Genomic DNA, 12,409 nt, shown 5'->3' on the forward strand with positions numbered 1-12,409 from the left:
AAGTCTTAACAAATTTAAATTGTCTAATATATTCTTGAAGAACCCCTAATCTCATTTATCATTATTTCTTCTTCTTTTCACGCCTCTCCTTTTTGTTCTTCTTTGCTATTTTTTTTGCTTTTCAATTTCTTTCGATCCGGAGGCGAAGAACAAGAGTCGTTAGCGCTGCTATAACGACGCTCCTTCTCCTTTTCCTTCTCTTGGAGATGACTTATTTTGCCGCGTGTTTGCCGGAACGAATGCGAGGAAGATGACTTTTTCGTCGATTTGTTGCCGTAATCAGATTTTGATGGGTGGTGCGGGTTGTAATTTACTTTAGTTGTAATAAAAAAACCGTCAAAATATCGAAGTGGGCAGTGATGGTGTGGTGTGGCGGCGATGTGGTGACATGGGGAGGGAGATCTAGGTTTTTTGGTAGATCGAACTGAGGACGGCACGAGTTGAGATATTCCCGTAGGCTGAAACCTTAATCGACTACATGTTTGGGTAGTCGATTAAGTTAATCAACTATACTCTGGTAGTCGATTCAAGTGTTAATCGACGTATTTTGATAGTCAATTAAGTTAATCAACTATGCTCTGGTAGTCGATTAAAGTTTTAATCTACTGTTTTGGTAGTCGATTAAGGTTACTCGATTTCATTTTTTAATTCATTTTTTTGATTTTTGTGTATTGATTCCGATTTGTATAAATCAATTATAATGTATGTATGTTATTTTTTTTTAAATGTTGATTGTTTTTATGTAGTTGTGTTTTTTTTAGTAGTCAATTCTTTAATCGGCTATGGTTCATCATAGTCGATTAATATGCTTCATAATCTATTAATATACTTGATAGAGAAAAAAATAAAAAAAAACGAAAAAAAAAAGTTATTATTTGTAATTCACCTATTTTTTTTTACCAAAATGTTAAATATCGTTTTAATTTTATTAATATTATTTCGACTTCGAACGTGATTTTGATCCCTTTCTAATCTGAGTTTAGCAAAACTCAAAACACAAAAATTGTAGTCTTTTGAGTTAGTTGTCTAATCTAACTTGAATTAGATAGATTGGATGTCAGATGAAAAAGTTATGCATTAATAAGTTACATTTCAAATTTTAGGCAACTCAAAACACTAAAATTGTGGACAGTGTTCATTGATGCATTTATAATTTCATATTTTCATATCTTTCTCATCCAACATGTAATCTTGATAAATTAAGTTGGATTAGAAAACTAACTCAAACAACTGTGAATTCAGTGTTCTCAGTTTTGCGTAATTCATCTTTAAAAATGATTAAAATCACGATTGAAGTCGAAACGGTATCATTAAATCTAAAACTGAAACGACATGTATCACACCTTTTCTTTTGTCATATTACTAAGAATGACAAGAAAATTGTATATAGTTTAGCAGCAAAAAAAAATATTTATTCTATTTAAAATTTGCCTAAATAAACTTTAATTTATTGTAGATTGATTTATTGGCCGGTGATAAAGTTGCAATTGCAAGAGAACCCCATGTTAAATAATGCGCTCCTTTTTTTGCCCCTTATTTTTTGCTTTGCAATTTGCATACAAAATGAATCTAGTGTTGGAGTTGGGAGCTGCCATTTCACACCTTTACTTTCTCTCTCTAGACTTAACCCACACCCACCCACCACCACCACTTGCACTGAATCTCCCACAAAAAAATCAATCAGATATAGTTATCCACTACCATCCCTGCTTCCGATGGAGTACTTCTCCGGCGGCGGAAGCGGCGGCGGCGGAGGCGGCTGGGATGGCAGTGGCAACCGGCCCTCACCTCGGAGAGAGCTGCAGGGCCCACGTCCCTCAGCCCTTAAAGTCAACAAAGACTCCTACAAGATCAGGAAGCCACCAGTTGCGCCGCCGCCGCCTCACAACCCACCACCGTCGGAATCAGAAGCTCCGCCGCAACCCGCCGAAGACCGTCAGCCGGTCATAATCTACGCGGTTTCTCCAAAAGTCATCCACACAACCGTCAGCGACTTCAGGAATCTGGTCCAGAGACTCACCGGCAACACGACCACCGACGGCGCCGCCTTCGCCGCCTCCTCCTCAGGAGCCGGAAACATCTCTCCGGCCGTCAGGCTGGCTTCAATAGAGAAAGCAAGCCCCCCAAAGGAAAGAGAGTTCGCCGCCGCTAACGGCGGCGCCACCGAAAGCAACGAGAGCAATTTCTTCTTGGGCGAATTTTTGGAAGGCACAGACGTGGAAATGGGGAGTATGCCAGGAATACTAACGCCGGCGCCGGGAAGTATACCGCCGATATCGCCGGGATTCTTCTCGCCGGCGGGGGACCCGTTTATGATGGGGCTGAACATGTTCATAACAAGCCCGTCGACATTGTTTACAGGTCCAATGGCGTCGCCTTCACCCTCTTCTTCTTCTTCTGATCTATTCAATTTCAACCCTTTCTTTGACTTTTAGCCGCCCGCCCGCCACTGTGGAATTTTCCATCTTTTTTTTCTTTTTCTTTTTTTTTTCTTTTTTTTAGTTATTTTTTATTTTCTTTTAATTAGCTATTTTTTTTCTAGAGAGAGAGTGTGTGTGTGTGAAGGAAAATGGAGTAGGAAATGAGGAGGAAAATTCACGTGTACACCACCACTAACAAACAATTCATCACGAGTTGAATATTAATTGGAAATTGATTTTGCCCTAATTGGCTTTTGATCAATATATACATACATTACATTAGGGATGTATTCTTTTCTTGTGGTTGGGAAATGTGAACATTAATTAATTAATTACTTGTCCAATTTGTGTTATTTTTATTTATTATTTGGTACTATGTTTATCTATATTAAATTATTATTTATTATTGTAAGTAGTGAAGTGAAGTTAGCAATTAATTTGGGTTAATCTCATATTTTTTGGTTCTATTAGATGATGATGATGATGAATTGATGATATATGATTTATTGTACTCTTCTCTCTTGAATGCTTTATATATATATATATATATATATATATATATATATATATATATATATATATATATATATATATAAGTCTAGTTTTGAATCAAGCTCGCCGACTAGCATACATCACCAATAACCAGTCTAGTAGTTGTATTATGTGCATTTGTGCACAACCCTTTATTTAGGAAAAAAACAATTAGTTTTTTCTTTTGTTTGTATTATGTGTATTAATGTGTATAATATGCATTATAGTATTGGAAAAAAGAATAGGGAAAACTAGCTAGAAGAACTCAAATCTTGTCTAGGATAAATTACAAAAATCTTTCTTATATTTGTGTGATTACAAAAATCCCCCTTCTGATCAGTGTTTGACCGTTTAAATTCACATAAATGTGTGTTGTTTGTTTTACCCTTCATTTATTTGAAAAACAATAAACGGTAAATTATGAGAAATCTCCTAAGGTAAGGTATAATTACAAAAATTTCTTAATTACGAAGACCCCCTGAGGTATGTTGCCGTCTTACACATGCCCCCTACGATATTACTTTTGGCGAATAAAATGATATACTAATAGTTATCCTAAAAGCCATATTACTCCATGGAATCAAAAAGATTCCATCAAAAGTGACACCGTATGTGATATGTGTAAGACCGCTACATATATCAAGAGGTTTTTTGTAATAACACAAACATGGGCGGAATTTTGATAATTAGACCTTACTTCAGGGATTTCTCGTTATTTGCACTTTTATGTAACATTATACTAATAATAGATTTGACTGGAAATAGTCAACGAAAGTCAGAAATCAAGCATGCTCTACGCCACAGTAGTACTCTAATATTATATATACTAGTAATTGTACCCGTGCGATGCACGGGCCAACAAATTGCATGTTTGGATGTTGTAAGTATATACACAAACATTTGATGTATTCGTATGATGAAAATTTTATTACAATCATTCATTAATAATTCATCAGTGGAACATAGTAAACTAAGTATACTTACTACACAAAACAAAAAATAAAAAATAAGCAAATTTTATCGACAAAAATAAAAATCTAAGCTGAGTGATTATTAATTTTGAATTAATAAATAAGCGAGAAAAATAAAAATCTAAGTTGCAACTTAACTATAGATAAACTTAACTATCGATCTCTATACCTCAAAATATTGAGCAATTAGTAAATACTCACCGTAAATTTTGAAATACTTCTTTGTAAACAACATTAGTTGTAATATGAAAATATCTAAATAGTAGCAGAAAAACCCTCTAAACGGGGTCAATATGTAGTTATTGAAAAAACTCCTACCTAACTTAGAAACTTTCGGAAATTGCATCATAGCCACAACGGGGGTCAATCTGTAATTATTGAAACAAACTCCTACCTGACTGAGAAACTTCCGGAAATCGCATTATAGCCACAACGGGATCAAACTGTAATTATTGACAAAACTCTTCCTTGCTGTTAGAACTTTCGTAAATTGCAGCAACACCCACAATGTTTTATCTATCTTCACATCCGACCGCATTGCAGCTTAAAATTATTAATTTTACGAAACTTCTTACCCTGCTTCATTTATTATTTGTGAATCAACCAATTGAAGCATTAAGGAAATTATTTTCATTATTTCCTTTTCAACTTGGGTGCTTCTCATGTTGCTTCTCGGAAGCTTTATTGTTGGAATCTCACGTTAAATGAAGATGTATATAGAGAACTTAAATTATTGACGGGGGGCAGCAGAGGAAAAGCCAAAAAAAAAAAATCATCATTTAAATCTAGACAGATGTAGAGCAAAACAAATCCAATATTCAGAAATGGTTCAATGTCATAAAATCTAAGAGGAAACAGGAAAAAAGATTAAACATAACCTTAAGGAAAAACGAAAATAATTACTAAAATCTTAAAGGTATCTAAGACAGTAAACATAATAAAAACTCATGTCTATTTCATTCCTTCTCCAATTTGATCTTCTTCAACACCTTGGTGCTTGACATTTGTGTTGCTCCATCATCTGACATCTCAAAGGTATCAACACCATCTTCAATTGTTTTCTTCTTCAACGATTTACTTGAAGGAGTTGCACCATCACCGTGACTGCTGAAAGCCTATGAAATAAATTAAAGAGCTGGTAAATACATCCAAATTATCATATATATATATATATATATATATATATATATATATATATATATATATATATATATATATATATATATATATATATATATATATATTGTAGTTGTTAAATCATACATCCAAATTATCGTCTTGTTGTTGAACATCATTGCCAACGGATTGGTCATCTTCATCACTATATGGCTGTAACTTAAAAAAATTAATATACTGATATAATGCATAATGAATTTGCATACACGTTGACAAATACCTGAATAGAATGCATAGCACGGAATTTTTGTATAAGTTCGTCATCACCAGACACTGTCTTAGAATATAAATTCTTTGTCGATAAGTACATCAAATTCATTTGGAACTGTGTCACTTAAATCTTCCTATAAAAAAAAGGGTTACCATTTATTATTATATGATAAATCGAAAACATTACATTTGGCTCCACAAGTACCATTTCATAAGCATATTAAATTTAATATTACCTTGCCCAAATCCCCAAGAATGTCTGCAGCCTTCTTGCCTATGATCTCGGTAACAACTTTATCAAACATCACTAATGAAATGGATCCAGTAACATCAAACACCAATACCTGAATCCGATATCTGTAGTAATAATTTGTTTATATAAATATAAAAAAATTAAATACATAAAGATGTTGTAGCAAAATGAAATTTAAATTACCTAGGGATAGCGGGAACATTATCAATGCACTTTTCACAATAGAATTGAACACCATTACGATCAACTTTCCTAAAACATGTTGAGCATGATGGATACCACCATTTACTCTCACAGTCTATTTCTACTACTTTAGCAAGCAACGCAACAGAACGTTCCTGAAAATTTATTTTACATTATTTTACATTAGTATTCTATGATTTATGAAATAAGCCTACAAAGGGTAATATACTTACACTTGTACAATCCATTAAATCACTGATTGTCATATGTTCAGTCTGAAGTAAATCATCAGAAATTCCAACGGACCTCTGAGTTGATATTTAACTAATTGATTGAGAAAATGTTCCAGCTTGCATCATCAATCTAAAAGTTTAAAATAATATTTGTTATGTTGAAGAAACTCACGAATTATGAGATAGTATAAAATATAAAATATATTTGTTATGTTGAACAAACTCACTTTTCTCTATACTCTCTATGTTCCTCTAAATTTTCATTTATTAGTAACTTACTGCTGTGGAAAGCGTTGGAAATACTATTCTTGCCTACAATGCAAATAAATAAAGTAGATCATTAACATTAACTTAAACTTAACTTAATCAACATGTAACTAAATGTAAGTACTTACCATTGAAACTTTTTACCATGCATAATTGCAAAATAATAATGATAGGGCTATCCGGTCTGTCATTGATCAAATGTGTGGACAGTTCCTCAGCATATTTGTCCCATAGAGCACATTTAAGTTTGTTGCCACTGGAAATAACAATTGAAAAATAAGAAACATATTTAAATATAAACAATAATAAATTAAACAACGCATACTTACGATAAGTCTTGAAGGCCGACTTCCAACAGCTTGTGGCTCCGCCCATTTTTGTTTAGTTCTCTCAAAGCATCCCTCTCTATAACATGTCCAATAACATCTAAAAGGAAATAATTGTTATACAAAAAAATATAAAATTTTGGTATAAATTAATGGAACACATAATTTACCAAAATGAAATTACCTATAAGCCATGTATCATCCCCGTTATTAATGATATCACGGAAATCCGTAAAATTAAAAGTGACAACGGGAATATTTTCAGCAAGGAAATCAGTTACTCGAGTAGTGCTAATAAACACAATCTTGTGAGTATGGCGAGTTGATCTGAATTTTGGATCGCTTGGAGCCACCATAAAATTTTGAAATATGTAGGTATTACCTTCATTCACAATAAGTTCAAACTTTTTCAAGTGATTACGTTTTATAGAAGCATGGATCTTGTCACCCTAAATAAAATAGAAATTATATCAAAATATTGTTTTAACCATAAGCGAAATAAACGCGTAAATAAATAATGACCTTATTGTCTATTAAGACCATATCGATACTGATCATTTCATTTGGATTGCTTTTGCTAGGAACTTTCCACAGACGCATGACCCGAACCACCACTTTCCAGTCAAATCGACACGGCTTAAGATCAATGAGGTTGGTCGTTGTTTGTGCCATTTTGGTCCTTTTTTGCGCCATTCTATATGAAAATCGAACAATATATTAAGGATGTAAAGAATTCAAGAAAAATAAATGGAATTCAATATCAATCTAATAAAACAGAGAAAGAAAAAGAAAAAAAGAGTAAAACAAAAATCCTCCCATACCATATACATCTCTCTTCGCTCTCTCTCTCTCTCTTTCTGATCTATTATGTATTTCTAGGGTTTGAATTTTATCCGCATTATTGAACAATTAGCCTACTCACATTGGCAGAAATCGTGTAATTTTTTTAATGGTAGTGAGTTGAAACTCATGTGTCGGATCTAGCAGTGGTAATAGTGGGGAAAATGAAGGATTCACAGAGCTATGTGGGTATGAAAACGAATTGACATAAAAAGATGAAAGGGAGAATCCTTACCGACCGTATCTTCTGGTTTCACTTTGGAAAATAGCTAAATATGAATGGGTTGAGAAGTTGATAGGTCGGATATAAATATGAAGAGAAAACATAAACGTGTTGAAGTGGGAGGGAGTAGTTGAAAGTGTTGGAAATCTTTGGGAATCGGGAAAATCGGAACAAAGAAAACTGAGATGGAAAATAAATAATTAGAGATTTTAGTAGTTGTGTATTAGAGATTTTAGGGCTAAAAATTAGGAGAGGTGGAAATTAGAAGGTATTTTATATATACAAAAATTAGGAAAATTAGGAGAGGTGGAACTCACCGTATTTTATATATACAAAAATTAGGAAAATTAGGAGAGGTAAATTAAAATCGAGAAATAAATTGAGATATAATAGGAAAATTAGGAGAGGTGGAACTCACCGTATTTTATATATACAAAAATTAGGAAAATTAGGAGAGGTAAATTGAGATATAATATGCAAAATAAAAAAATTAGTTGTGTATTAGAGATTTTTAGGGCTAAAAATTAGGAGAGGTGGAAATTAGAATTTTTGTTAGTTTATCTCCACCGTAAATTAGGAGAGGAGGAAATTAAAATCGAGAAAATAAATTGAGATATAATATGCATAATAAAAAAAACAAAAATTTACAAATATGCCATTAGGGTTTTTCTAGGGTTTCCCAGCGTTTCTTTCTTTTATATATAAGATTATATCCTCCTCATATTTACAATAGATTTAATACAAATTCATGACAAAAAAATCAATATTCTCAGGTTTCAAAAATATGTTGTGTCCTCAGTTCTTTAGCTGTAATCAAACTCTGGATCAACAAAATAACATATATATATATATATATATATATATATATATATATATATATATATATATATATATATATATATATTTCTTCAAGTTTGTGCTGATCGTCCAATGAATGTGCCAACACTCTCTCCCCGAATTGCTTTCGATATGTTACCCGGTTTATTCAGATTAAACACCACAACTGCACCAAAAACAAATTCATTTATTTAATTACTTATTTCTTGGAGCGAGGGGCGAAATGGGAAACGACGAAAGCTTACCAGGAATATTGTTTTCTTGGCACAAAGTAATGGCGGTCATATCCATGACAGAGAGTTCCTTCGAAGTCACATCTTGGTAAGTTAGTGTATCAAGTAGACGAGCATTAGGGTTCCGCTTCGGGTCATCATCGTACACTCCATCTACATTCGTCGCTTTCAACACCACCTCCGCATTAACTATTTATTATTACAACATTAATAAAAAATTCCAAACATTAGTGCAAATGTTAATCAATGTACAGTTAAACCTCTATAAATTAATACAGTCGGGACTAGGGAAATTCTATTAATTTAGCGAATTATTAAATTATTCAGTTAATAATTTAGCACGTTTTCACCGAGTCGGGACCGGGAGAAACTATTATTTAATCGAGGTTATTAATTTATCGAGGTTCTACTGTACATGAGTTGTATTTAAAATTAAAAATAAAAAAACTAAAAAAAAAGACTTACTCTCTGCACTGCGGAGGGCGGCAGCAGTATCTGTAGTGAAGAAAGGATTACCAGTTCCGGCTGCAAATATTACGACTCTACCCTTCTCTAAATGCCTAATAGCTCGTCTTCTTATGTAAGGCTCGGCGACTTCAGACATGCGAAAAGCTGTCTGAACTCTTGTTGGGATGCCGATGCTCTCCATTGTTGCTTGTAGAAATATTGCATTCATCACAGTTGCTAACATCCTGAACAAGAAATACCGTAAGAAAAAAAAAAAGACTTGACTACTTCGATAATTTACTAAATTGTCGTAAATATCCAGCACTCGGATATAAAAAAAAAATCGTAAAATAAATAATCAATTAAAGGTAAAAGGGTTACCCAATATAATCAGCAGAAGAGCGCTCGAGGCCACTGCTCCCTGCCCAGGAGGCCCCACGGAAGATATTTCCTCCACCGACAACAATTGCAACCTGAAATAAAATACATGTTTTTTTTTTTTTTTTTTTTTTTTTTTTTTTTTTCTAATAACCGGCTTTTTTTATTTATAAGATTAACACTAAAAATGCGGGGTCAAAACTCAAAACCAGTCATATGAGGAACAAGAAATTTTCGGAGCCAGTGGCCCGGAAATATAATACAGAAATATTATCATCACAGCTAAATTTTTCAATCAAATTTCGAAAGCATGACAACTAAATTTATTCCCAAACAAAAAAGCAAATGAAAGAAAATGTACCTCGATACCAAGACGAGTGACAGAAGCAACCTCCCTAGCAATAGCCATTGTAACCTTAGGGTCGATATTTTGGAGCTGATCACCGGCAAGCGCCTCGCCGCTTACTTTAAGCAACACCCTGCGCCATTTATACGACGGCTTTTGCATGCTGCTGCTGTTGTCGTTCATTGTTACGCCTAAAGGAGGTCTTGGCATAGATGAAACCTGTTGTTGCCTGTAAAAGAAAACATCACGAGAAATATTACACTATGTACGTAATTACCCCTAATTAAGATTTTCTTGACTCGGTTGAAGAGGTAGGGATACAAAGCCATAAAAAAAATAGACGAGAAAGCTGACGGGTTAACCAAAAATACGTGCCTACAGCTTTGATCAAACTGACGAATGAGGGCATATCGCTGGTTATAACTAAAAACTTAAAAAAAATTGCAACGTGAAAAGGAAACGAAATTCAGGTCATTTCATGGGAAACAAATGTCAAGAAACCAAAAGTTCGAGTCTTTATCAACACCTCTGCATAATTTTTAGACTGAGCTAGTCTCGTATTAACTTAACCACCGAAACAGGGTAGGTGGAAAATGGAATTCGATTACGTCCCGATTTTCAGTACCTAAAAATCCTTTCTTTATTAATTTCGACAATGCTCTGCACATCCATTTACACATTATAAAAACAGAGCAACTGTGAATTTCTCACACAATACTAAGATTAAGCAAATGCCACCACATTAATAGAGCAAATTATTACCCTTAAGAAACGACAATGTATAATACATTAAACGACACAGAATTAAGACGAAAAGAATAAAACAAGACCTGAAATTAGTGGGATCCAAGGAGGGGGCGCCATTGTTAGAGCAGCAGCTGACGAGCAGAGGCCGATAAGCGGTCTGAAATCCGACAGCGTGATTATGATAAATATTAACAGTAGTAGTACTAGGTTTATTCAAGAAAGAGAGAGATGGCGAAGAAGAAATGGAATTAAAAGAGCTAATTGGGGGGCGGCTTAAAGATGTCGAGGGGGCCATTAATTCCCTTTGAAGGAAAGAAAGAATCTGACTGTAATTCTTCCCTGAAATTTTCGTTTCCAGGGTTTTGGTGTAGTAGGGTTTTGGTGAAACTTTTTGGATAATGTTGTTCCGGAAAAATATCTATGTATTCATGTCATCATATACAATATGACGCTTTCGAAGGGAAACAACTACAAGACCTCCATTTTCAATTTATGCCCTCCAAGTGGGGGTTTCTTTTGTTTTTTTTTTGGGTTTATTAGGGATAACCCCCTTGTTCATATTTTCTAATGAGGTAAATCCAATTTTTTTTCCACTTTTTGAGATAGACCCAATTTTGCCAACTTGGCAAAATATATTATATAATTTCCCTTTAATACCCTTGTTTATTTTTAAACGGCATTTAATTCCTTTAATACGTGATTTGAGATTTGCTGATACGTTGCCTAAAATCACGGAATAATATTACGTGAGATCATTGACCGTTATACCAAATCGTGTATAAGATTTTCGGAGGTTCTCTTTCACCGTTCCAGGGGATTTTTATCTTTGAAGATTTCTGCACCGTCGTGGAAATAGGATCGAATTGAGCGCTCATCTGTTGGACGTTGTTAACCGGGTATGAATGCGTTTTTCGATTTATTTTTCGTTCAATGGCTAGGATCGTCGTGTATGGTGGTTAGAAATTTTAAGAGGTGTGTTGATACTTGATTATATTATGTAGAACGTTTTTTAACAAAATTATTCCGTCATATATACATCGTTAATTTTGGCGGATGATGTTTGTTCGGAAGAGGATTGACAGAGTTAGATAAAGATTGTTCACGCATATTGGACCAGAGTTATTTTATATGAACGTCGTAGTTGGTTTACGTAGTAATTGAAATAACTGTCCGCGGTCGTGGAGTTCATGTGTCAGATCCCGGTCGATAGTTGATTTATTTGTTTATAACAGCGGATTTTAGGACTCTGGGTAGTACATTAAAATATACTTTGTAGTCTTTTTTAAGTTATCGTAGGAATTTTGCATTTTAAGTTTATTTTTGATCATATTAATATATTTTTTAGTATTTTGTATTTTTAATGTCGTATTATGATTCAAGGTTTTATCGATGGCGAATTTTGTACGGGTTTTGTTGAGATTTGGTGGGTTGGTTGCTATAAAGAGGTGTTCGAACGGGTTTACTCGCGGTTCATTGGTTGCATTTGTTATTTCAAAGTGGCCACAACTCGATGGGTGGGATATAAGCATGACATATAGGCTGGAAGGCGTTGGTGAATGTATCTTGGCTGACGATGAGGACATGATTTCGAGGTTTGGTGGGTTGGTAGCTATAAAGAGGTGTTTACGATGTAATGGCTCGGTAACGTTGGTTAAGTGCTAAACCGTTGTAATACAGTAGTATACTATTATGAATACCATATGATACTACCATTATCATTGTATTATACTATTATGAGATTATTAATGTACTAGAGTTTTTTAACTCGACATATTGGTTTGATTGTGT

General features: G+C 33.9%; 3 protein-coding genes and 1 long non-coding RNA gene across 4 annotated transcripts; 1 reads left to right on the forward strand and 3 right to left on the reverse strand.

The window, feature by feature from the left end:
* The first annotated feature begins 1,431 nt into the window (after positions 1–1,431).
* On the forward strand, positions 1,432–2,728 carry MKS1 (MAP kinase substrate 1). The gene has a single exon (XM_012998219.2). The coding sequence runs from the start codon at positions 1,503–1,505 to the stop codon at positions 2,433–2,435; it is 933 nt and encodes a 310-aa protein (XP_012853673.2). The 5' UTR covers positions 1,432–1,502; the 3' UTR covers positions 2,436–2,728.
* Positions 2,729–4,718: 1,990 nt separating this feature from the next.
* Positions 4,719–5,364, reverse strand: LOC148768441 (uncharacterized). The gene is made up of 2 exons (XR_016032851.1): positions 5,186–5,364; positions 4,719–5,037 (listed from the first exon to the last, which is right to left on the reverse strand). It is a non-coding gene; the product is annotated as an uncharacterized LOC148768441 (long non-coding RNA).
* A 692-nt stretch (positions 5,365–6,056) lies between these two features.
* On the reverse strand, positions 6,057–6,772 carry LOC105965897 (uncharacterized). Its single transcript, XM_088821208.1, has 5 exons — positions 6,763–6,772; positions 6,574–6,670; positions 6,373–6,500; positions 6,205–6,289; positions 6,057–6,107 (listed from the first exon to the last, which is right to left on the reverse strand). The coding sequence occupies exons 1-5, from the start codon at positions 6,770–6,772 to the stop codon at positions 6,065–6,067; spliced, it is 363 nt and encodes a 120-aa protein (XP_088677334.1). The 3' UTR covers positions 6,057–6,064.
* A 1,567-nt stretch (positions 6,773–8,339) lies between these two features.
* LOC105973245 (Amino acid kinase family protein) lies at positions 8,340–11,061 on the reverse strand. Its single transcript, XM_012998265.2, has 6 exons — positions 10,705–11,061; positions 9,890–10,103; positions 9,532–9,623; positions 9,169–9,395; positions 8,716–8,892; positions 8,340–8,636 (listed from the first exon to the last, which is right to left on the reverse strand). Exons 1-6 carry the CDS (start codon positions 10,914–10,916, stop codon positions 8,542–8,544), a joined length of 1,017 nt encoding a protein of 338 aa, XP_012853719.2. The 5' UTR covers positions 10,917–11,061; the 3' UTR covers positions 8,340–8,541.
* Positions 11,062–12,409: the final 1,348 nt, after the last annotated feature.

The sequence above is a fragment of the Erythranthe guttata genome, chromosome 8, assembly GCF_056151865.1.
Source record: "Erythranthe guttata isolate IM_541 chromosome 8, IM_541, whole genome shotgun sequence".
Classification (NCBI taxonomy): Eukaryota; Viridiplantae; Streptophyta; class Magnoliopsida; order Lamiales; family Phrymaceae; genus Erythranthe; species Erythranthe guttata.

Bases quoted from the DNA above. Each gene is read 5' to 3' on its own strand.
- LOC105973245 (XM_012998265.2), bottom strand. From the start codon at position 10,916: ATGGCCCCCTCGACATCTTTAAGCCGCCCCCCAATTAGCTCTTTTAAT. The intron at 9,396-9,531 runs GTAACCCTTTTA...TTTCTTGTTCAG, and splicing joins TCTTCTGCTGATTATATTGG to GATGTTAGCAACTGTGATGA. The intron at 8,893-9,168 runs GTAAGTCTTTTT...AATAATAAATAG, and splicing joins CGCCCTCCGCAGTGCAGAGA to TTAATGCGGAGGTGGTGTTG.
- MKS1 (XM_012998219.2), top strand. From the start codon at position 1,503: ATGTTAAATAATGCGCTCCTTTTTTTGCCCCTTATTTTTTGCTTTGCA.
- LOC105965897 (XM_088821208.1), bottom strand. The intron at 6,290-6,372 runs GTAAGTACTTAC...TTTGCATTGTAG, and splicing joins CATGGTAAAAAGTTTCAATG to GCAAGAATAGTATTTCCAAC. The intron at 6,108-6,204 runs GTGAGTTTGTTC...TTAAACTTTTAG, and splicing joins CATAGAGAGTATAGAGAAAA to ATTGATGATGCAAGCTGGAA.